This window comes from Venturia canescens, chromosome 2 (assembly GCF_019457755.1).
Source record: "Venturia canescens isolate UGA chromosome 2, ASM1945775v1, whole genome shotgun sequence".
NCBI classification, from domain to species: Eukaryota; Metazoa; Arthropoda; class Insecta; order Hymenoptera; family Ichneumonidae; genus Venturia; species Venturia canescens.
The window spans coordinates 18,727,891-18,749,644 of NC_057422.1; the positions used below are offsets into that span (position 1 = coordinate 18,727,891).

Sequence of the window (21,754 nt, forward strand, 5' to 3'; positions counted from 1 at the left end):
GTCACTCATTTTGCTTAACGACCCGTCGCGATGAATTCATTGGTCAAAAACAAGTGATTGAAAAAAAATCCGTCCGGTGGCGCAACATGTAACAAAAAGCACGAACCACGATTCAAAATAACGCCCGAACTTGGTTTTGACCGCGCGAGTGAAACGTTTTTTTTAGAGCAGAAGACAAAGCAAACAAAAGAGGTATGGGTGTCGTCTTTTTTCTTTTATCTATCATCTTTTTCTGGTGCACGGAAAAGCTTCGTAGTTCATGAAAAAAAGACCTTAGAGCAATTCAGAATGGAAATCGGTAGGGAAAATGTTGACCCGAATTGCGCCCAATCTGTTCTGCTCGAGCACGATTATTCAACCATGTTTTGTCACAATAACGATAATTCTATTGAAAACGTGCATAAAGTGAATGATGGGATAGAAAATGATAAAAAGTTTCACACAGCTTTCAAAACCGTTGACAAGTGGGCTGACAACGTGATATTACGATTGTCCACTGATGTTGACCGAAAAAAAATCGTGGATCGTGAAATAACAATTCATAAAGTGAAGTATCCTTTTTTGCCGGAACAACAGATACGCGGAAAAGTTTACAAAAAATTTGGCATCCCAACGGTAATGGGAAGTTTGCTCAGGTTCGTAAAAACAAATATTTTGTTTTCGAAAACACCGTTTTTTTTCGATTTTCTGCGGAATTGTTGTTGGGACGAAAAAAAAATGGTTTCTCGCACACAAGTCATTTGCCCCCGTTTCCATTTTTGTAGCATTGAAAGGCAGTAAAAATTTTATTACTTGTACCGATATTCAAGAGAATAAAAAATCTACTTTCACAACCAATTAAAACAAAATGAGCTGCAATAAACGCATTGACAATCGCTACGATCTTTTTTATTCCTTCTGTAAATGTGAATAACACAATTTATCACCTAAAGTCGAAAGTAATTCGATTGGAGGCAACGAAAGCAATTGTGAAGTTCTATTTTCTATCTTCTCACAGATACCAAGGATGTAGAAAAATTCTGAGCTCTTATATTAAATTGGATTTTTTGGTATCAATATTTTAACTGGCACATTCAAACTTGAAATCCTTCAACATTCAATGACATCCCTAAATTTTTGTCCCTTTAATTTTCTTCAGTTTCTTTTATAATTTTTTCAGCCGCAAAAGAGACCGGAAAAAAATGGTTGATACTAAAAAATGGCACTCGATACAGGACCTTTCTGAAAATGAAGATAAAGTTAATGAAAAAAATCACCCCTCGGCTTCGAGTAACTTCAAGAATGATTTGCAACTCAAACCAGAACCTGCTACTTCAGAACTACTTGACCAAGTATCCATAAGTTCTCAGCCGACACAAATAGTACCTTTTGTTTTCGAAGCATCAACTTCAATTCTGGAAAAACCAAACATGTCCGACAGCACCAAAATTTTGAAAGGATCAATGGAAAATATTCTAGAATGTGATCTGGGAGATTTGCCAACTCAAAAATACGAATGTAGTTCGAGAAACTTCCCAGAACTCGATATCAACGGGAATTCACCAGCAAGATATTTTCTGCAGGTGGAAAAAACACAAAAGAGAAAAAGAAAAATGAATGAGAGTCCGCCTGCAAAAATGTACAAAAATGAAAGGAACTGCAAAAAAATGAAAATCAGTGAAAATTTGCCAACAACTTATATTCCAACTGAAAAAATGCCAGGAAAGAAAAGAAAAATTTCAGTGAGCCCAACCGTGGCCCCACTTAAAGGCAACGGACATTGCAAAAAAACCAAAATATCTGGGTTAAATGTTCTGGAAAATTCTCAAGATCGTGATATCATAACACTCGACCACTCGTATAGCAGCAGCAACAGCAGTAGCGAAATGAATGAAAAATCTCAGAAATTACCATCATTTTCCATAATTGCAAAGAAGTCTCGAGGGTTGTTCTACGGGAATTCTGGAGTTGCAAAATCTGCTGAGAATGATTCTGAAGACAAAGAAAATGGAGAAAATAATCTTCGCAAGGGAGGAGGAGGGATCGTTCTTAACGAATTTTCAGAGCTTGGGAAAAATATACTTTCTCCCATTGTTTTTTCACCAGTGCCAAATCTAACAATTGATTCTATGGAAATTTCGCCGGAAAAACAAACCTTTGAACATTTTTCAAAATCTTCGAATTTCTGTGGGATTTCTTCTAAACGAGATACCACTTTAAAAAGGAAGAATTCAACAAACTTCAATGGCTCAGACACTTTTCAAATTCCCGACGATTCCGAAGTCGAAATTCGCCCAACAAATTCTGGTTCTTGTCAACGGGATATGTCTCATGTTTTTGTCAATGATCTCTCAAGTCGATGTTGCGAATACGATAGAGACCTCACGGAAACTTCAAAATGGTCTAATTCTGCCAACTATTTTCATAATCTGGAATTGATTTCCAAAAATGTTCTCAAAATCCATACAAACCCTGAAGAATTTGAGATAAGGGAAAAGGTTGAAGAATTATTGCAGAGTTTGCAAAACGAGCAATTTTGAAAGATTCTTTTTTCGTTGGAACGAAAAATTTCGCTTATTTCATTTGTTCTTGATATCTGATTATTTACATTTTCGATTGAAACTAAAATAGATTTTCATTTTTTTTTCTTATCGTAATTTTTAGTAATAACTTTCGGGCATAGCTCATTATTAACAGGATTTTTTTTCTTGTTTTCTTTCTTTTTATTTATCAAGAATGTCAAACGTTGAAAGACCAACGTTATCGTAATTAAAGTTGTATAATTATGATAATCGGATTTGTTGTCATTTTTTTTTCGATCCAAAACCTGAAAATCCCATAACAGCGGCCATTTCGTCAGTAGCTCCAGTCTCTTCCTCATTTGCTTCCTCAATTTTTCTCTTTCGATCTTTCCTCTTCTCTTTTCTATATTCTCTGATTTTTTCCTCCTGCAAAAGAAGTTTCATTTAATCCGTGTTCAATGTATGCTCGCTCCTGTAAAAAAAATTACTCGTTTCAGTCGTACCTCTTCCTTAAGCTCTTTTACTCTCTGTTCTAAATCATAGTCCTTCTTTTTTTCCTCTATCCTTTTCTTGTTAACGGCAAATCTCGCTTTAACCTGGTCCAGTGTTGATCGTTCAATTTTCATAGACATTCCCAAGTTTCTTTGATCTGTGAAATTTGATCAAAATCTTAAAGAAAAAGATGTTGTACAACTCAACAAAGTCTGAATGATTGAATTGAGTGATAGACTTTCGCAAACATATTAATGTTTTTCAATTCAACATAAGTTTTTTTATATTCCTATTATTACTTTGTTAGCAGACGATTAAACTTGATGAAAAATATAGTTACGTTTTGTTCCGTTGATGTGGTCCAAGAAATTAATGGAATCCTTGACAACACAATCGCATACATTGCAGTAATATCTGTGAAAAATTAGAAGAACTGTTTAATTTTGCAGTTAAGTAATACAGTAGAATATGAAGATAGCATATTCGTCAATAGTTTTTAGGAACATGTGCATTTGGAAGAAGATTTCTTAAGTATTTAAACAACTATTTTTTTTAATTCTCACCCTCCCGTCTGTGAGGATGGTGTATTTTTGTTGATTACGACACTTTTGCCCAATTTGGATTCCAGATCGACCTTGTAGTCGCGTTGTTTGAGTAATTCACGTTTAACGGCAGGTTGTTTCGGAATCCCGAGATCCTCCTCAGCGATTTCATCCTGCAGTCTCTGAAGTGCTATTCTTTCGTATTCCTCTCGGTTCCATTTCCTCCGGTGGTCGTCCGGTCGTTGCTTAGAATGAGAATAGATTGATTTTGAGGTTATGACAAAATAAACAGGACCCAAAGAAAAGAGGGTAGTCACGAGAAAACAAAAGTGAAACTGTAGCGATTTAACGCTCGTTAACGGATCTATTCGAAAAGTTACGAAAAATTCGTCTAAAATGTACAGAATGAGATACTGAGTTTAAAATGACAGACGAAAAAAATCTAAAGAACGTTCAAAAACGCAACAAAGCAAAATAATTATTTACCGAAGACATTACGAGCTCCTATTTTTTTCTATTCACAATAAAGACTGCAGAAATTGTCCTACAAATTGTACATTAACGAAGTATTTTGTCAAGAACAATCATTCACTGACAGACGCCATAGCTGTTTACTCGCTCTCCCCCCCCCCCCCCCCCCCACTCGTCGTATAATTCTTTTTTTATTTACGCCAGAAATTGCGAAACGCCCTCGGCTTTCGGTATCGGAATTACGATGACGAGCACTGCAAACTGCAACACACACGTCTGTCTACTGCTAGTACACCTCGCGTGCGCGCACACATATACACACAAAACCATACACGCACACACACGTGTGTGTGATGAGTGCCATTTAAAACGACAAAATGCAGTAAGCCACACGGGGAAATAACTCATTCGTACGGAAATTTATCATTGTCAGAGTCCAATAAATAAAAACATCGTCTTTTTCGCGTGCTCATAAATTTCATCATCACTCCTTTGGTGCATCAAATTCTGTGAAAAAATAACCAAAAAATTCGCACGTCCTCGGACGAGTATTTTCTTTTTTTTTTTATTAACGATCATCAATTTTTTTCGTGCTGTAACATATGATTTCAACGTTCATAAGGTGTTTCTTCCACCCGGAAGTTTACATCCATGTCGGTACCTTCGCTGAATCAAAGTGGTGATCGGCCAATTTTTGCGTCGTCGTAGAGATATTTTTTTAGAATGGTGAGTTTCTGGAAATACAAATTTTTCCAATTTTTGTTTAATTTTCTGTCATGCCTTAACCTCAATTCGTACTGCAATGAAATAATCCCATTAAACTACCACGTTTCTATTCCTCTCATTGCTATTTTATTGCTATTCCTCAAGTTTATACTTTCAAATATTCGCGTTTTTTCAACTTTGTAACAGTAATTGAAAAATTTTCTAAAATCTCTTATTTCAGGGTGCAAATATTTCCCAACTGGAGAGAAACATTGGAGCTGATCAATTCCCACCTAACGAACACTACTTTGGTTTAGTTAATGTAAGTTTTTGTAGCAAAACCTTGTTCAAATGTTCTTAAAACTGAATGGATCAAAATAATGATGGATCATTTCAAGACTTGTTAAATGTTTCTACTATGCAAGAGAATTATATACTTTAAAAATCTGATGTTGACCACGAGTTTTTCTTGGGTTTGTTGAAAGAATTAGAACACACCATTTGTTAGATAACTTATTTGTCAGGTATGATAAAAAATCAACTCCATTCTTTTCAATCCAAACGCAACATTAACTCAAATTTTGTTTACGATCGGCATGACAAATCGTTCAGAAATGGTATAGGTTGAAAAAATTTTTTTAATTCTTGTAGTACAGCATTGCTATTAATATCCGTTGAGCCTAAAATTCTCTTGCAAGACAGTCGATTTCTGACTTCCCTCTCTATTTCTAAATTTTCAAGTTTTTTTGGTACCTGTGAAGCAATAAGTAATTTGGAAAACAGCAACATTTTCATCTTTTTCATATATTTCCTAAGTAGATAGTATTAAAATATTAGAGATAATTAATTAATAATTATTGGTGGAAATGTGAATTCTGTTATTGTATAATTATTGAACTAAATCGGTGAATATTTCTTGTGATTCAGTTTGGAAATACATGCTACAGCAACTCGGTACTACAAGCGTTATATTTCTGTCGGCCATTTAGAGAAAAAGTACTAGAGTACAAAGCAAGAAACAAAAGAACCAAGGAGACCCTACTCACATGCCTCGCAGATTTGTTTTATAGTATAGCAACACAGAAAAAAAAAGTTGGTTCCATAGCACCAAAAAAATTTATTGCACGATTGAGAAAGGAAAAAGGTAAGATAGACGAGTATTGCTTGAATTTTTACACAATCAATTTTGCAATCAGTTTACACACAATCAACATTATATTTCCTTGTTTTTTTAGAGGAATTTGATAATTATATGCAACAAGATGCTCACGAATTCCTAAATTTCCTTATTAATCACATTAATGAAATAATATTGGGTAAGTTGAAATTAATTTTCTGTTATTGAAATCCTAAGTAGCAAATTCATTTTTAAATTGACATATCTAACCATTAACGATAAGACTTTAATTTATATTTATTCTCATAAACTACTAGGTCTGGAGATCCTTATTTGAAAGAGATTTCAGAATAAATATTGACATATCCTAATAAACATTTGTTTTTGTAACTAGCGGAAAGAAATCAAAGTAAACCAGGAGGTGGAAAAGGTGGAGGGGGCGATGCTAGTTCACCACCTGAACCCACATGGGTTCACGAGATATTTCAAGGTATTCTGACCTCGGAAACTCGATGCCTTAACTGCGAGACTGTGTCCAGCAAGGACGAGGATTTTTTCGACCTCCAAGTTGATGTTGATCAAAACACCTCGATTACCTATTGCCTCAAATGTTTTTCCAATACCGAGACACTCTGTAGCGACAACAAATTTAAATGCGATCACTGCAGCAGCTATCAAGAGGCGCAGGTATGAAAAAATACATAAACAGAAAAAAATCTTTTCAAATCTATAATTTTGCGATAATTGGCAATCTTTCGAATGTAGTAAAGAGCTCATAATTTCTCAGTCTATGAATGATTTTGTTTTTTTTCTTCTCAGAAACGTATGAGGCTAAAAAAATTACCGATGATTCTCGCTCTACATTTGAAAAGATTCAAGTACGTCGAACAGTGCAACAGGCATATTAAAGTATCACACAGAGTGGTTTTTCCTCTCGAACTCAGGCTCTTCAACACGGTAAACTTAATTATATTCATCCATCACCTAATAAAATGAACTAAATATAACGAATTTTCATGTTATATCTTGCTTCGCATTCATACATTATTTTTATACAAACTCCAAACGGATTTTTTCGTGCAGAGCGACGATGCCGTTAACCCAGATCGCCTTTATGATCTCGTCGCGGTCGTGATACATTGCGGGAGTGGGCCTAATCGCGGTCACTACATTTCGATCGTCAAAAGTCACGGATTTTGGCTTCTCTTTGACGACGATGCAGTCGACGTAAGATAAGCTTGTCAAAATGAAATTCGTATTTATTACTTTCAACTTTTTGACACCTGAAAATGATTATCCAGAAGAAAAATATTTTTATCTAATTCTTTAATTTTTTTCAATTTTGAGTCAGAACCGTCAACTCACATTTTACAATAGAATAGTTCTGTAAATATCTCATTTCTATTTCTTTCATTGATTTCGTTTTAAATAGATTTTTTTTTTCAAATGGAATTGCAGAAAATCGATGCATCAAACATCGCGGATTTCTACGGACTAACGTCGGACATTCACAAAACCTCTGAAACTGGATACATTCTGTTTTATCAATCAAGAGATTGCAGTTAGGGTTCCGTCTCATTACTATTATCATTTCTACGGTTATTATTATTTATTAAGCCTCAAAGAGAATAAGGAAACGATACGTGAATGGATTTATACTTTAGCGAGAGACGAAAAAATAGGAGATAAAAAGAGAAGGGAGAGAAAGAAGAAAAAGCGGTAATGTGAATTTTTCATTATTTTCTTGTGAATGATAATGTTATGCCAGTGAATAATGAATGCCAGGGAGCACGAAATTCGTCAAAGTGTATCATCTTCCTGTATATTTTTCTTCTTTTCGAGATACATTCCCGACCAAAAGTATAATCCGATTAAAATTCTGGCACTTGGCATTATACAGAATGTTGAAGAAAGGTTACGTAGGTTCGTAGACTCTTCGAAATTTAATTTCAATTAAAAAAAATAATTTTTGTCGCTGTTTATTCGATTTCGGCGTTAATGGTTGAAAATTTTGAATAATTTTAATAATGTTAATAGAATTTTGTAATGTTTTTGCGTATGATTTTCCTTATTTATTTTTGGTATTGGCCGAATTTTCTGTTGCGAAATACAGAATTTTCGGTCGAATCGATTTTTTTTAAAAAAGTCAATTATTGCCAGAATTTCTTGTAATAATGTCCGTTTCGTTGGGTGAGCCTATCAAGTATAAATCAGTGAATTCATGTTACTCCTATTTAATTGTAATTAAAACCCCAGAACACTAGTCCATTTTGTAAAACAATTACAACAGTAGCTCTTTCATTTTCAATTTCATTATTATTATTACGTGTACGATATGTCCTTTGTGTCGTTTCAGCGATGTGAGAAAAGTAAAACCGCGGATTAATGTTGGAGACACTGTCAGATTCTATGCGAATTGTAAAAAAAATATACGACTGAATAATAATAAAATGAAATATTGTTACAAAGCAAGCAGCAACGAGTATCAAAACAATTCTTACTCTTATTGATTTTTGACTTTTCCAGTTTTAACGAAAATTTCATCAAAGTCCACGTTACCAAATAAAAAATGAAGTTTCCTCGGTTAATTTTCTAAAAGTTTGACCTAATTCATCCAATACGAAATTTAAATAACCTAATAACAAATATTTTGATTTTCAAAATGCTTTTAAGAATAAAAGATTGATATTTCAATTCTTTTTGAATACCTTGCAGTTCCCAAAATTTCCAAAAATGAACTATAAGTTGAACAAAAATTCGTAAATACTCATTTTTAAGTGATTAGTGCTGCAACATCAGTTAAACTCTTTCGTACCCTTTACAACATACTGAAAAAACCAAAAGTTAAAGTTTAATATTTACAAATCACTAGAGCCGATCATAGTTGGGTTACAGTGGCAAGTACAAATCCAGCGTAAGTTTGTTTCATTTTCCCTTTAAGAAATAAGATGTAACACAGATTATAGAATGTGGTGTTTATTGACTTCATCTAAGCGATAAATTCATAGGGGATGGGGGCAAGAAGCGTAGGGGCTTCACGTCCCGAGACGATATGTGCCTCGCTTGGTTGAGCCGGATGCCTTTTCAACTGAACTTGCACATTTTTTTCCTTAGCTTCTTTCCGCAATCGTTCATTCTCCTTTACTCGCTTGATAAAATCCTCTCGGCATTTGGAATGAGTCAAATGTTCAATACGAATGTTTATTCGTTTGGCAATGACTCTCCCTCGGACTCTTTTGTTTACAATAACACCAAGAGCATGAGGTGTTACATTGAAAACTCGTCCAGTTTTACCATGGTATACTTTATATGGCATACCCTTTTGAACCGCTCCGTTGCCCTTGATATCAACGATATCCCCCACTTTGTAAACTTTCATATAAGTTGAAAGCGGAATCGTTCCATGTTTGCGGAATTTCCGCGAAAATAAATCTCGCGTTCCTCTACGGTAGCCTTTTGAGTTCGTCATTTCGGTGACTCAGTCTGAAATTCAGCAAAGATGATCAAATCTATATTCTTTAGAATCATTGGTGAAAAAAATCAGTTTCATTGCTCAGAATAATTCGTCGAATAATTTCAAATTACTGCAAAGTAACGATTTTTTAACTATACAAAGCCTTGATCATGATCGAAAGTGAGGTTATGAAGTGTCAATGTACGTGAAAATATTTCTCGCGATTCCGAAAACTGACAAAAATAATTTTAGTACCGCAGGACAAAGGTCCAAGAACATGATGTATTTAGAAAATCTTGAGTTCATTATGTTTACAATTAGAATGTCCAAAGGATTTCATTTTGGAAAAAATATGTGATACCTTGCGCCGAAAGCAGCCGTGAAAGTGAAAAATCTAGAAGCCACGCTACGCTAGAAGCTATAGGGTCTTGGTTTACCAAGTTTACCAAACTGATGACGATAATTCGGTAGGGTCTTTTTCCTCTCCACCATACAGAACATCACAATAAAAAATAACTATACCATACGTTACACGACGCCAAACGACGCTCAACTCCACCCATTTCTATTCGTATATAAACCGTTACGACTGTACCATGAAAATAAATAATTTAAAAAATGTCCACCAGAAAATATTTCTACTCCAAAAATGTTAATATCATATTACGTCACCACCTCACTTTTTTTGGTGAAGTAGTTTTCCAAGTTAAAAATTAAAAAATATTAATTAAAATTTGATAAAAATACCTTAATATATAAATATTAGAGCGCCTCAAATAATGTATAATTTTAATGGATGATCATAATTTATTCAACGGTTCGGTACATACAATTTTGTGTATTGATAATTATGGCAATTAATCGGTGAATATTTACGAATGGATTTTGGATAAATCGTTCGGTTTGTTTTCGTTCTTCCCGTGTTTACGTTTCACGCGTTTACGCTTGGTCGTGTTTGGACTATTCGCTATAGCGTAGTAGCAGAGCGGAGTGGGGATAGAGGCGTTCGGTCAGCCAGCGGGAGAGAGGGGCGACGGGGGGTGGACACCGGCGGAGCGGCGCAGGCGCAACATGATTCGCTTCACTCACGCCGCTCGGCGCGTACAGGGAGGGGGAGCTCCGGCCCCTCCGGCCCGAAGGCTGGACAGGAGGTAGGAGAGAGGCACAACACGTTTCGCTTTTCGCTTCACTCATCGCCCGGCGGGCGTAGGGTGAGGACTGGCGCGGAACGTGAGCGCGCTGGTACCGCTACGCATTGTACATTCCAGTGCATTGAGAAAACGGGGCACGAAATACGACGACACGTGGAATCCTACTTTATCCTGAATGACTAAAATAATCTGTTTTTACGATTTAATTTTTTTCAATCAATCGATAAACAAATAAAATAGAAACCAATAAAAATTGGTAGCGGTCATAATTTTATCAATTATTGTAACTTTAACAGTTATTCCATAATTTTAATAGTAAATTCAATCTCGCTGAAGCAACTGATTTACAAAATAAAAGAACGTGCGATCGATAAAAGACACGAAAACACAACGTAACGAATATTAAAGTTGAAATTTAATAAAAAATAATGATTCGCTTCTTGTCAATATACATTTTTTTCTTTAATTTCTGAGATTCCTTTTTTGACGCAACTATAGATAAGCCGATAGGCAAGTCCTCGCACTCGATGTTATTATTATTACAAAATTTGCACATGAATGAGTATTTATAAAATTTTGGTAATTCGTGAAAAATAGTATCGAGGCAAGGGCCAGTAACAGAAAGAGTTTAGTGACGCCTGTAACATAGCTTCGAGAGTCTTGTGTATGCTCGCACGCGCGCGTGTCCGCAAGCGAGCTAAGATGCAAGCATACCCCGAGCAACGCAACGCAAAGCAAAGCACCTAACGCACGGTCCTAAAGCCATGGGGTTGTCGGCAAGCGAAGACGGACAGTCAGTAAATCTACTCCATAGTGGATAGTTTGACACAGTTCCGAGCTCGATACAGTTTCTGTATCACTTTGAAGTCGCGCAGGCAAGATTCCATGCAGATAAGTCGGAGTTGCAAACGCTGCACGCTAAGCAACGCACGCAACGCGTATAACCGCAACTATGTACAGCATTACGAATAGTTTTTACTACTAGTCAAATGCTAACAATAGGACGCGAGCAACCGACCACGCGTGCACGCACGCGGGCACACTCGATTCTCTATGAAACGGTGGTACAGGTTTTGTCACTACAATTGTTTCTGTTACTCGACATATTGGCTTATCCATTTACGCAAAAACGGTTTTCTGGGGAAAAAAACCTAGAGAAGAATAGGCAAAGAAGAGCCCTCCCTGAAAATGGGGATTTTTTTTCGTTTATGTTAATTTTCGTATTCAATCGGTCGTACAATTAAATAACGAATTTTTTCTCTCGCGTCGGTATAAAGTTAAATTTTTGGTGAATAAAAACCCAAGTTCGTTTTCGAAAAAAAGACCAGCGGAAATATAACTTTGTGATAATGAATCGCGATTACGATTTTCTGCGATACGGTGAAGTGATAACAAAAGTTAAAGGTGAAATGATAAATTCCAAACATGGGAGGACGAAAAAACATTGAAAGAAAAATGTGTTGAAAATATGTGGAAAGTTCTTTGTGATCAGAACCATGGACCATGGAGCAGGATAAGAGAATCGTAGAGGCAGAGGGAGAGGGAAAGGATCGTCGAGGAAAAAGGAGATCGCAAGGATCGCAAGGATCGCGGGAGAAAAAGGTAGGAAGAAGATCGAGGCCCGTTCCTGTAACCGTGAGTAACTACACCAACGATTTTTTTTTAAATATGAGTGCGCGAAATATGAAAAATGATTTTCATGTTACAAATGTAGACATTCTGCCGATTGAATGATCAAAACACGTGAACGTCAGGATGACGTTTGGATATTTCATATGGAAGTATTTTTTTCAAATAATGAACCGTTAGATATAATATTTTCATATTATTCATTTTCATGATACAGTCGTTGCGATTTATAGATTTACGAATAGAATGTTCCGCAGAGTTGATATGTGGTAGTTGTGCAATCAAATTTCGGTTGAAATGTTTCTGGTAAAGATGTAAATGTGTCTTTACTCGACTTTCAACAAAGTTGAGAATCTCTGTCGTCGTATCTTTTTTCTTTATAGAAGAAAACGACCGTAGCCACATCTGTGTTGACATATTCGGAACTAGACTCGGATGTTAGGTTAAATTTTGGGTACATTCTACTTGGACGCTGACAGCGTTAATAGCGTTATTAATTAATAACGCTAATAATGCTAAAACGTGTTCGATTTGAAGTGAACAACGCGGTGACGCTGGTTGCGTTCACGTCATGTTCGACTTGGTGCGATTACAAAATGACGGAACCAACGAGTGATCTTGTTCTTTTTTCAATTACTCGACGAAATAACACTGGATTTATCGAAAAGTGAAGACAGCGAAACATAAGCAGTAGTACGATAACAGTGATAACAGACGATTCTCTCTGTGGATGCGTTCAACCACTTGAACGTCGGGAGCGTTGAGAACACAAGTCTAAACGCTTGTAGCGTTTACAACGCCAAGTCGAACGCAAAATAGCGCTATTAACGCTGTCAGCGTCCAAGTAGAATGTACCCTCTTTTATTCCGGTTTTGTATATACAAACGGGTATATATATATATATCAATAGATATGTATTTTGTATATCTGTATTGATATAACTAAACCGGAATAAAAGCACCGTGTAAACGTAGTCAATAATATATGGCAAGGAACTTCAATTTTAATTCAAGACCAAAATGTTTTCGGAAAAAACGTTACGATTTTTATCTCCATAGATTATAAAGTCTAATATATTTGTTTTCCATGTAAGAACCTTATATATAGGGATACAACATTTATTAAAAAAATTCATCAAAGTTTTTGCAATATTTTAAAAACTAGATTAATTCAGAAACACAACCACCAATATTACCAAAACCCGGCTTTATTATAAAAAGTGGGTCATAGAGTTGGTTTGTTGTTCCAACGGTGGAAAATAATTGATATCCGTTGAAAGCACCTCTTCCATCTCGAAATTTTCTGATGATCTTGAATGATCAAAGATTATAATAATAAATTTCATAGTCCAAAATTACGTCAGTCACGTAATTAGTCGTTAGATAAGTCAAAAAATAGTCAAAAATTTCAGAAGATGAGAACTTGATAGATGAGCCAATTAATAATAGTATAGGGGTAAATTACGTGAATTTGCACTGTATATCAAGAAATCAAGAAAACCGTGCGCGTTGATCAGCTGTTTTAAGCGAGTGCGCGTGCGCAAATACTGTATCAATTAGTGTGAAGTCAGCTGTTGAATGTTTTCTGCACGAATCTATAGATATAATAAGGTTCGAGCGACGACTAAAGATAGAATTTTCCAAAAATGTTGATAAACTCGCGAGTGTGATTTACTGAAATCGTGGAAAATACGTTACGGCCACAATCCAAGGAGGAAATACAGTAGCAGCAAAATCGTAAAAATATACGTGTTTATAACGCCACTTTGGGAACAGAAAAATTTGCGCGTAGGTTATAACGGGTGGACGCAATTATTAATCGATGATTCATTTTAATCTACAATGTAATTAATATATATTTAACGACCAACAATAACAATAATAAGGTAAAATAATTCCATGAACTAAAAAAAATAGAGATGAATCAGAAAAACGCAAATTTGCGTCGGTACGTAATTTCAGCGTGGATCGAAGATTATTTGGTAACCTACTTTCGTATTAGACGAACGGAAATTTGAGAAATTATTACAGGAAACTGTGACATAAATTAAAACAATATTACAAAAAAAGTAAACAAAGGATTTTAAAAAAGGCATCTAGTAAAATAAAAATCGACTAGCAAATCAAAACATACATTCTAACTGAATTCGAGATAACTCATTGTAGTAAAGAAAAACCCGTTTTTCTTCGATTTTCGGATTCAAAGATAAGGAAATAATAAAAACAGGAAACAATGGGTCAAACTTTGAGCGAGCCAGTAACCGCAAAAACGTCGGCTTGTTGTCGAGACTCGAACTATCGGGTCGGGAGTTCGTGCATGCAAGGATGGCGAATTAAAATGGAAGATTGTCACGTGCATATTTTATCATTGCCTGATGACCCGGGTAGCGCATTTTTCGCTGTTTACGATGGTCACGGAGGTAAGAATCCTGCACGTAATCCATAAGGCAAAACTTGGAAAGAAAACAATTTTTTCCATGCAAACGAGAGCGTAAAATAATTTTTGAAAAATATCATTGTCAATTAGGCGCAGCCATGTCACAACATGCCGGAAAACATCTTCATGAGTTCATCACAAAAACAAATGAATACAAGGAAGGGAAAATAGTTGAGGCGATGCAACAAGGATTTTTGGAAATGGACCGTGCAATGCAAGCCGATGCTACTCTCATGGCCGAACCGGCAGGCACTACCGTCATTGCGATTCTCGTCAAAGACAACATTCTCTACTGCGTAGGAAACTGAATTTTTTCCAAATATACTTTGTACTCCCTTGAATTTTTTCAAGTCAAAATTTAGAGAAAAATTTTGATTGTGAAATATTGAAAAAGTCCTTCAGTTTGCACCAATTGCGTTAACTAATTGTTTTCCTACTCAATTTGTGCCAGTCTCGATCATTCGGATAAAATTTTCATACTAATTAAAATTACAGTTATTAAACTCACGTAGAAAAAATAAATATTGATGTGAGAAATAGAATTGAGATAAACTTGAATATTTGGAATAACAAATTTCATTTCCGAGAGCAAATAGTCGAAACTCCAGTTTTTTTTAAATCGCATTACATCTGTTCATTGTTATCATTGTTTAGAATCATTGCATCAGCTAATCATTGTTCAGAAATACCGCAAACCCTCAACAATGGGTTTTTGTAAAAGTTGTCACACAATCACATGTAAAAAAAGCCTATCGGCAAGACAGATGCCAAAAAAAAGAAAACGAATTATTTAGTTAGTAAAAGAAAAAAAAATAAATAACTCATTTGACAAATTTCAGGCAAACGCGGGTGATAGCCGAGCAGTGGCGTGTGTAAATCGCGAAGTAGTGCCATTGAGTCGTGACCATAAGCCAATTTTAGACGACGAGCGTCGTCGAATTGAAGCCGCAGGCGGTTGGGTTCAATTCAATCGTGTCAACGGACATTTGGCTTTGTCCCGTGCACTCGGTGACTTCAGGTTCAAGAGGAACAAGTCTAAATCGCTGGAGGAACAAATAGTAACCGGTAAAGAAAAATTCACTGATCCGTTGTCTACGACGTCGAGTGCTGAAAAAAATAACTGTGTTGAATATGTATTATTTCAACCCCATTTTCCAATTACCAATAAATTGGGTTTAGTTCGGAAAAAGGTCGCTAATCGACGGACTCGCTCTCATCAGCGTTACGAGCTATTCTAGCTTATGAAATTGTTATTTTCTTGGAGCAATTTTTTAATGTACTGGATAAAATTAAAGGATGAGCACAAATTTGACGTTAAAAACCACTAAAAAAGGAGCAGTAGAAAGAGTCTCACAACTTTATAGAATAAAAGATAGTTTCCCAGATATGACTGTTAATTCCCTGATGCTACTCATCAAAATGTTCACGTGAATTGCTTCTTTTAATCGTTGAAATAACTAAATCTTGTTTGTATCGCAGCTTTCCCAGAAGTACAAAAATTCCCGATAACCGAAGACTGGGAATTTGTGATCTTGGCATGTGACGGTATCTGGGACGTGTTAAGCAGCGACGAGGTGGTAAGATTCGTAAGAGAACATTTGGCGAATGCAATAAAGCGTAGTCCGGACAACGAGGTGACGTATACAGATCCGGAGGAAATTTGTGAAGAATTGATCGATCGGTGTCTCGCACCTGATGTTTTGATGGGTACCGGTTGCGACAATATGACGGTCGTTCTCGTCTGTTTTTTGCACGGTAAACCTTACACCGAATTGATTACGCGTTGTCAAATACCAATGCCACCGGCTGAACCATTTTTGACGCGCGATGACGAAGCTAAAACTCCCGATATTGCGGAAAACCCTTATCTCGATGCACAACCGTTCGATGATTCAGAAAACGATGAAGATGAAAATGAAGGGGAAGAAAACGAAGAGGAAGAAAACGAAGATAATGAGAAATGGTGATATGTTTGCCCGGTAATAAGCGCTAATTATTGTCCGGTTATCGTAGTAATCATGAATTATTTGTCGTTATTGTATTATTATTATTATTATTATTCTTATTACTTCTATTACTATGATTATTATTATTTATTCGTTACATATTGCTTAATTGATTCGATTCGTATGTCTGGAAATTTATAAATATTTGTATTTAAAAATACCATGGAAAATATCGTTCGATTTCCTTTCTTCTTTTTTCTCAATGGATAGGAATTTTCGTTGAATTTAATCAATTTCACTCCTTCGTTTAGAAGCTTTTATTTACAGTACCGATCAACATGGACGAGAACACTCTCGATATATATTCAGCAACAATCCGCGAATTTTTTCCCCTCCCTTCTTCTTATATCTTTGTTTTTTTCCACAATTTCACTCATTTATAGTCCGTATCGGTCCTGTATCGAAGACACCGCCGCGTTGGCCAACGAACTCAACCTTCCAGCCACTTTCGTCACACCCTGGCGCACACTCTCCTTTACGTCTTCAAGGTCGACCGTGTTACCGCCTCTCGAACTGATGCTGCTCATCGACATCGATGACGTTGGCCCCGAATGCGTCGGACTTCCGTTACCGAAGTAATCCGACGATGATATACTGGAGGAGCCCTCGAAACGCCTCAAATTATTTTTCCGCTCCCACTGCAAATCATTTTTATTTTTTTTTTTCTACATCAGTAAATTTACTTCTTAAATTTTATTTTCTAAATTTTGACCAACATCACAAAAGAATTCAGTCTGTAATATTTTTTTTTTCATATGTTGAGGGTTAAATATTTACGACTTTTAATCAGATTTAACGATTTTAATGGGATTTCTCCCATTTTTAAAAAAACATCCTCGAATCGGCTCGTTGTTAAGGAAAATTTGTATTTAGTGTTTAATATCTGTTTTTATTCATTATCTCTTCGGAAGGGCATGAATGAGCTCACAAAAAAAATTGTGATAGCAAACAAACGGGGGAAGTGCGGATTTTTGCAATGGCCGCAGTTATACCTGTTCTATACGAGACCAATCTTCTATAGGAAATAAAAAGTGCCAAAATGTTAATCAATATCGCATCAGAAAATTGCTAGCAATACTTTGATTAATACTTGAAACTTTGAATAAAATTAACCTTTAAGTAAATTCACTAGAGATCAAAATTGTAACATAGAATTTGTGGGACAGCATGCTTCAACCGAGAAAAATATAAATTACGATATATTTGCAGAAGTACCAATTGATACAAGCAATTTCTATCATGACAAATTATTATCGGGATCATCGTTTGAAATTTATAGCAAATTTATGAAGGAAATTTTTCTCTAAATGAACAATTGGCAGCAACAGACCGAGGGATTACTTTACGAAAAATCTCAACGAACATGTGTCGTCCAAATAAAAGTCGTATTTCTAATAAATTTAAATATTTTCGTTTTTTCTTAAATTTTCATTAATGATTTCTGGTCATCAAAAAAAGCAACTTGCTCCCATTTGTTAAGGGTGGGGTGAGGCGGTATCTCATCACTGTAAGACCGAGTAATAATTGCAAATGTCAAAAGTGCAATTCTATAACGCAGTTTTCTTTTGCAATTACAACCAGGCCCTGTCAACGGATTTTCGTTATCGTGTCACGTCCTGAAAGAGCCTTCCTGTAATCGGTCAAACCGTGTCGAAGAATTCAACTTTCAAAAATTCGAAGTGAGATTAGGCGACTAATCGATCATAGTGTGATTTGTTTATTTCCTATCAACTTACCGAATCGTCGTTAGCACTGTCACGAAAGTATTGATCGGAGCTGATGGCTTTGGCGCCACCAAATTTTTTCTGAGCTTCACCCTCGGCGAGATTAGATTTTTTATCGCTTCTGTTGCCGTTGCTAGAGTTTCGAGGAGCGGAACGCTTAGGCACGTCGGGTTCGACTATTACGACGAGGTCTTCGTTTCGCGTTATATTCACCGACGGTTTTATATTTCCATGGAGCATGGAGAGAGCGGTACAAAATTCGTCAAAATCAGCAAAACGACTTGCGCTTCCAGTTCGATCTATATCAGCATCGTCTCTAGTGCTCAGTTTTGGCTCACTCGCGGTTATTTTACGATTCGAGGATTCCTGGGTTATTGGACGTACATCGCCGAACGCCGAATGACTCGCTGCTCCTCTAGAATTGAATCCCATTCCCAAACGTTCTGCTTGACCAGCTTTCGATGCGTCCATTTTTCGTACTCTCTCCTCCACTTTTTTCGCCTGCTCCGTCAAGTTTTGCTCGTAACGATACGCTAAACGATTATTGATCTCCTCTTGTTGCGCTTCGTCCTCTTTCTCTCCTCCTCTTTCACCTGCACTCCCGGTCGGCCCTCGCATCTCTTCCCTTGACTCCGCCACGGCCTTTTCCAACTCGTCAAAATTCGTTTTCACTCTCTGAGCTCCGAAACCGCCAGTTTTTTTGCCAAGCTTTGGAAAGAAAATGAGAAATATTTATATTCAAACTTCTTACTCTTCAGACTAAAATATGCATAATAAAAATAAAATAATGCATGGTTTACGAAAACGCGTTAAAAACGGTAGAAATGAAAGATTTTGATAATCCAGATGTACAAAATTTCCAAAAACTTGATAAGAGCAACGGGAATTCATGAGTTTGAAAGTTGTTTTCGAAATCAAGACAAGACGTATCATCCTGATCAACAAACAGAAATTTTTTCAAATAGCAGATTTTTGTTCATTAACTTACCCCGGGTCGTTTAGCCTGAACTTTGCGACCAGCGATGGTTGATTTCCTTTCGGTTTGTGCTAAAGATACACTGTCCGAAAGTTTAACAGAAGGTCCCATGGAATTTGACAAATTTTCAGGATTCGTTGCAGCAGTTGTGACTTTCGGAGTGATATCAATTTTGGGAGACGGATTTTCAGCAGTATCTGATTTACTCAGAGTCGTGTGCTGGGGATCGGATGATAAATTCTCGAAATTTTCATGTTCCTTGAAAAAATCAGCCTCCGCAGGGTCTTCGACTTCAGGTTCTGTTGTCTCTTCTATATGCAACTACACAGGTAATCATTGATCATCTATCAACTCGTTATTCCACTCACAGTAATAAGCAATTTCGTATTAATCACAATCATTATTCATGTTTAATTAATTAAACCACGACAATTTCAATCAAAACAATTGAATCGCTGATCATTCATTTTGTTAATAATTGAAAACAAGAAACGATTATTATATTCATCGTTAGCAAGAATCACTATTTGTTTCTTAGTTCAATCAAGTTTTTTATTGAACATATTTGAAAGAAATTTTTTATGTTGGAGGAAGACAAAATTTACATCATTAAACACACTTTTCGCTCACCAGTAATTTGTTTAAATTGTCTGGAAGTATAGCCTATAATCATTGAAAATCTATGATAGACTTTCCTATAAAAATATCGGTTTCACCCACAATAACCATAAAGATATATTATAATAATCTGCTACCATATTCTGGTACGAAGCTAAAAACTCTCTAGTTGGTTTTACAATTCATCTCTCTTTTGCAAGGAAAAATAAAATTGAAAAATTGTTTAGGTCTAAATGACCCAAAAAATTTTTAATGAAACATTCCAAGTTTATTGAATTTATATTCTCAAATATAACCATGGAGGGGTTAAAAACAAATTGAAAATACTCACTTTGATTCCATAAACTTTCATTGCTTGGCCGGATTTCTGAGACAATTTTTCTCTGTACATCATTGCTGTTCTCGACTTGTACTTCTGTTGGGCATCATTGCTTGTGCAATTGTGTTGAGCAAAAAAGACTCGCTAAAAGTGTAATTCAAGTTATATAGTAGACAAATCAAAGAATATTGTTTTTATTGAATAGTCATAAAAATTAATAAGAAATGCGACAATTATGAAGTTGAATCACTTTCATCAAAAGTTGTATATTTAATCTAAGCGATCCCATTGAGCATTGATTTTAATACAAGGATTTGAATAAAAATTACGATTTTAGCCATGTCTCAAAAGTTCAGACACAGGAATAAATCAATTTTTTGAAAAATATTGATTTTCCATGAGCTTTCAAAAAAGTGGAAACTTTATTCACAAATCAATGTCAATTTGTGAAAAAGTTGTGAGTCTAATGAAGTTCTATAACTAGACATAAACACTGCTGGCAATGCATTTCCAATCGTTCTTCAATGCTTTTTTGTGTTTTGAAATTTTCAATAATTCTTCAAATGCCAATGGATTTATATTTCTTGTTGACCCAAAATCAGAAGAATCATGATTTTCCCAAATCCATATGGGATTTGTTTTATGTCTACAAATATCCTATTTTTCTACCAGTAAATTTTCATAAAGAGTCAAACATGGGTATTCCTTCTAATAATAGAGAAAACAGAGAAATCAATGATCCATAAATGAGACAAAAATACTAACAGCTGCAGCATTTCCTCCGAGCTGCATGTTGCGCAATTGTAGCCATGTCCAATTGGTATCAAGTTGGGAAGATCTGACAAAAGTCAGATGTACCCCGAGACTTCTGTGAACGGCAGAGCAGTCGATGCAAAGAAAAACTCCATAAGTGACACTGCACCAGGCCGGATTTTTGGCATTGCAATCAAAGCAGGTCTGAAACAATATTGGCGTTGTATATTTCAGAATTTTTTTCTCTTCAAACGAGTAGATGTTGATCTCGGAAAAATTTTTGATTCTCCATAATTTTGTTTTTCGTATGAATAAGGCAAGATATATTGATAATTTCGAATATCAAAAGAGAAAAGTGGCAGACGTGAAAATAAACGTCATTCACATTCGCCTTAAAATCAAATTTCATAGCTAAAAGAGTCGGATTATTCAATTTCGTTTAAATGGCAACAACGGTATTTCAGGCGACGTTTTTCCCATGATGACAAATTAATGAAATTCTGAACAAAAAAAGTACGAGGCGTGTCACTCAATCAGATGGAATCGTCCGAGCGTGCGATCGCGTGGACACACAAACACACTGACCCAATTATTAACTCATAAAATCCAAAAAATAGGGCAACGTTAAAGTTGCCATGAGAAAAAGAATAATTGGCAGAAACATGAAAATGTTGTTCGAAATACCTTATTCGCTGGTACAGAACGTAATCTTTTAAAAACTTCCTCAATGTCGTTCTTACTCGGCCCTGAATCTGCCATTTTTGACGTGTTGTCAACTTCGACGCAAGGAATTATGGGAATCGTCGATGTGGTTTCACTTTTCTCCACGTGTCGTGACGCTGAAATCGCTTTGAGAATTA

The 21,754-nt window shown here is 35.8% G+C and overlaps 6 protein-coding genes across 14 annotated transcripts; 3 read left to right on the forward strand and 3 right to left on the reverse strand.

The window, feature by feature from the left end:
* Positions 1-214: 214 nt before the first annotated feature.
* LOC122407387 (uncharacterized) lies at positions 215-2,519 on the forward strand. The gene is made up of 2 exons (XM_043413567.1): positions 215-635; positions 1,160-2,519. Exons 1-2 carry the CDS (start codon positions 289-291, stop codon positions 2,517-2,519), a joined length of 1,707 nt encoding a protein of 568 aa, XP_043269502.1. The 5' UTR covers positions 215-288.
* Positions 2,512-4,161, reverse strand: LOC122406214 (zinc finger matrin-type protein 2). The gene is made up of 5 exons (XM_043411518.1): positions 4,022-4,161; positions 3,557-3,780; positions 3,334-3,407; positions 3,005-3,150; positions 2,512-2,927 (listed from the first exon to the last, which is right to left on the reverse strand). Exons 1-5 carry the CDS (start codon positions 4,028-4,030, stop codon positions 2,784-2,786), a joined length of 597 nt encoding a protein of 198 aa, XP_043267453.1. The 5' UTR covers positions 4,031-4,161; the 3' UTR covers positions 2,512-2,783.
* Positions 4,162-4,265: 104 nt separating this feature from the next.
* Usp12-46 (Ubiquitin-specific protease 12/46) lies at positions 4,266-8,300 on the forward strand. Its single transcript, XM_043411517.1, has 8 exons — positions 4,266-4,732; positions 4,953-5,033; positions 5,639-5,855; positions 5,947-6,027; positions 6,223-6,515; positions 6,648-6,785; positions 6,912-7,055; positions 7,287-8,300. The coding sequence occupies exons 1-8, from the start codon at positions 4,730-4,732 to the stop codon at positions 7,392-7,394; spliced, it is 1,065 nt and encodes a 354-aa protein (XP_043267452.1). The 5' UTR covers positions 4,266-4,729; the 3' UTR covers positions 7,395-8,300.
* Positions 8,301-8,788: 488 nt separating this feature from the next.
* Positions 8,789-9,779, reverse strand: LOC122406215 (60S ribosomal protein L21-like). 3 transcript variants are annotated; one of them, XM_043411520.1, is made up of 2 exons: positions 9,644-9,779; positions 8,789-9,311 (listed from the first exon to the last, which is right to left on the reverse strand). In XM_043411520.1, exon 2 carries the CDS (start codon positions 9,295-9,297, stop codon positions 8,818-8,820), a length of 480 nt encoding a protein of 159 aa, XP_043267455.1. In that variant the 5' UTR covers positions 9,298-9,311; positions 9,644-9,779; the 3' UTR covers positions 8,789-8,817. The 3 variants fall into 3 exon arrangements, with proteins under 3 accessions (XP_043267455.1, XP_043267457.1, XP_043267456.1); XM_043411522.1 differs by lacking the exon at positions 9,644-9,779 and adding an exon at positions 9,538-9,561; XM_043411521.1 differs by lacking the exon at positions 9,644-9,779 and adding an exon at positions 9,521-9,544.
* A 3,844-nt stretch (positions 9,780-13,623) lies between these two features.
* On the forward strand, positions 13,624-17,025 carry LOC122406183 (probable protein phosphatase 2C T23F11.1). 6 transcript variants are annotated; one of them, XM_043411472.1, is made up of 5 exons: positions 13,624-14,481; positions 14,589-14,794; positions 15,338-15,563; positions 15,978-16,477; positions 16,888-17,025. In XM_043411472.1, the coding sequence occupies exons 1-4, from the start codon at positions 14,295-14,297 to the stop codon at positions 16,463-16,465; spliced, it is 1,107 nt and encodes a 368-aa protein (XP_043267407.1). In that variant the 5' UTR covers positions 13,624-14,294; the 3' UTR covers positions 16,466-16,477; positions 16,888-17,025. The 6 variants fall into 6 exon arrangements, with proteins under 6 accessions (XP_043267407.1, XP_043267408.1, XP_043267409.1 ...); XM_043411473.1 differs by lacking the exon at positions 16,888-17,025 and having other exon boundaries at positions 13,625-14,009; positions 14,268-14,481; positions 15,978-16,684; XM_043411474.1 differs by lacking the exon at positions 16,888-17,025 and having other exon boundaries at positions 13,625-13,905; positions 14,289-14,481; positions 15,978-16,684.
* On the reverse strand, positions 16,747-21,684 carry ArfGAP3 (ADP-ribosylation factor GTPase activating protein 3). 2 transcript variants are annotated; one of them, XM_043411470.1, is made up of 7 exons: positions 21,579-21,684; positions 20,907-21,098; positions 20,154-20,285; positions 19,835-19,867; positions 19,217-19,525; positions 18,241-18,936; positions 16,747-17,142 (listed from the first exon to the last, which is right to left on the reverse strand). In XM_043411470.1, the coding sequence occupies exons 1-7, from the start codon at positions 21,651-21,653 to the stop codon at positions 16,882-16,884; spliced, it is 1,698 nt and encodes a 565-aa protein (XP_043267405.1). In that variant the 5' UTR covers positions 21,654-21,684; the 3' UTR covers positions 16,747-16,881. The 2 variants fall into 2 exon arrangements, with proteins under 2 accessions (XP_043267405.1, XP_043267406.1); XM_043411471.1 differs by lacking the exon at positions 19,835-19,867.
* Between the last annotated feature and the right edge of the window lie 70 nt (positions 21,685-21,754).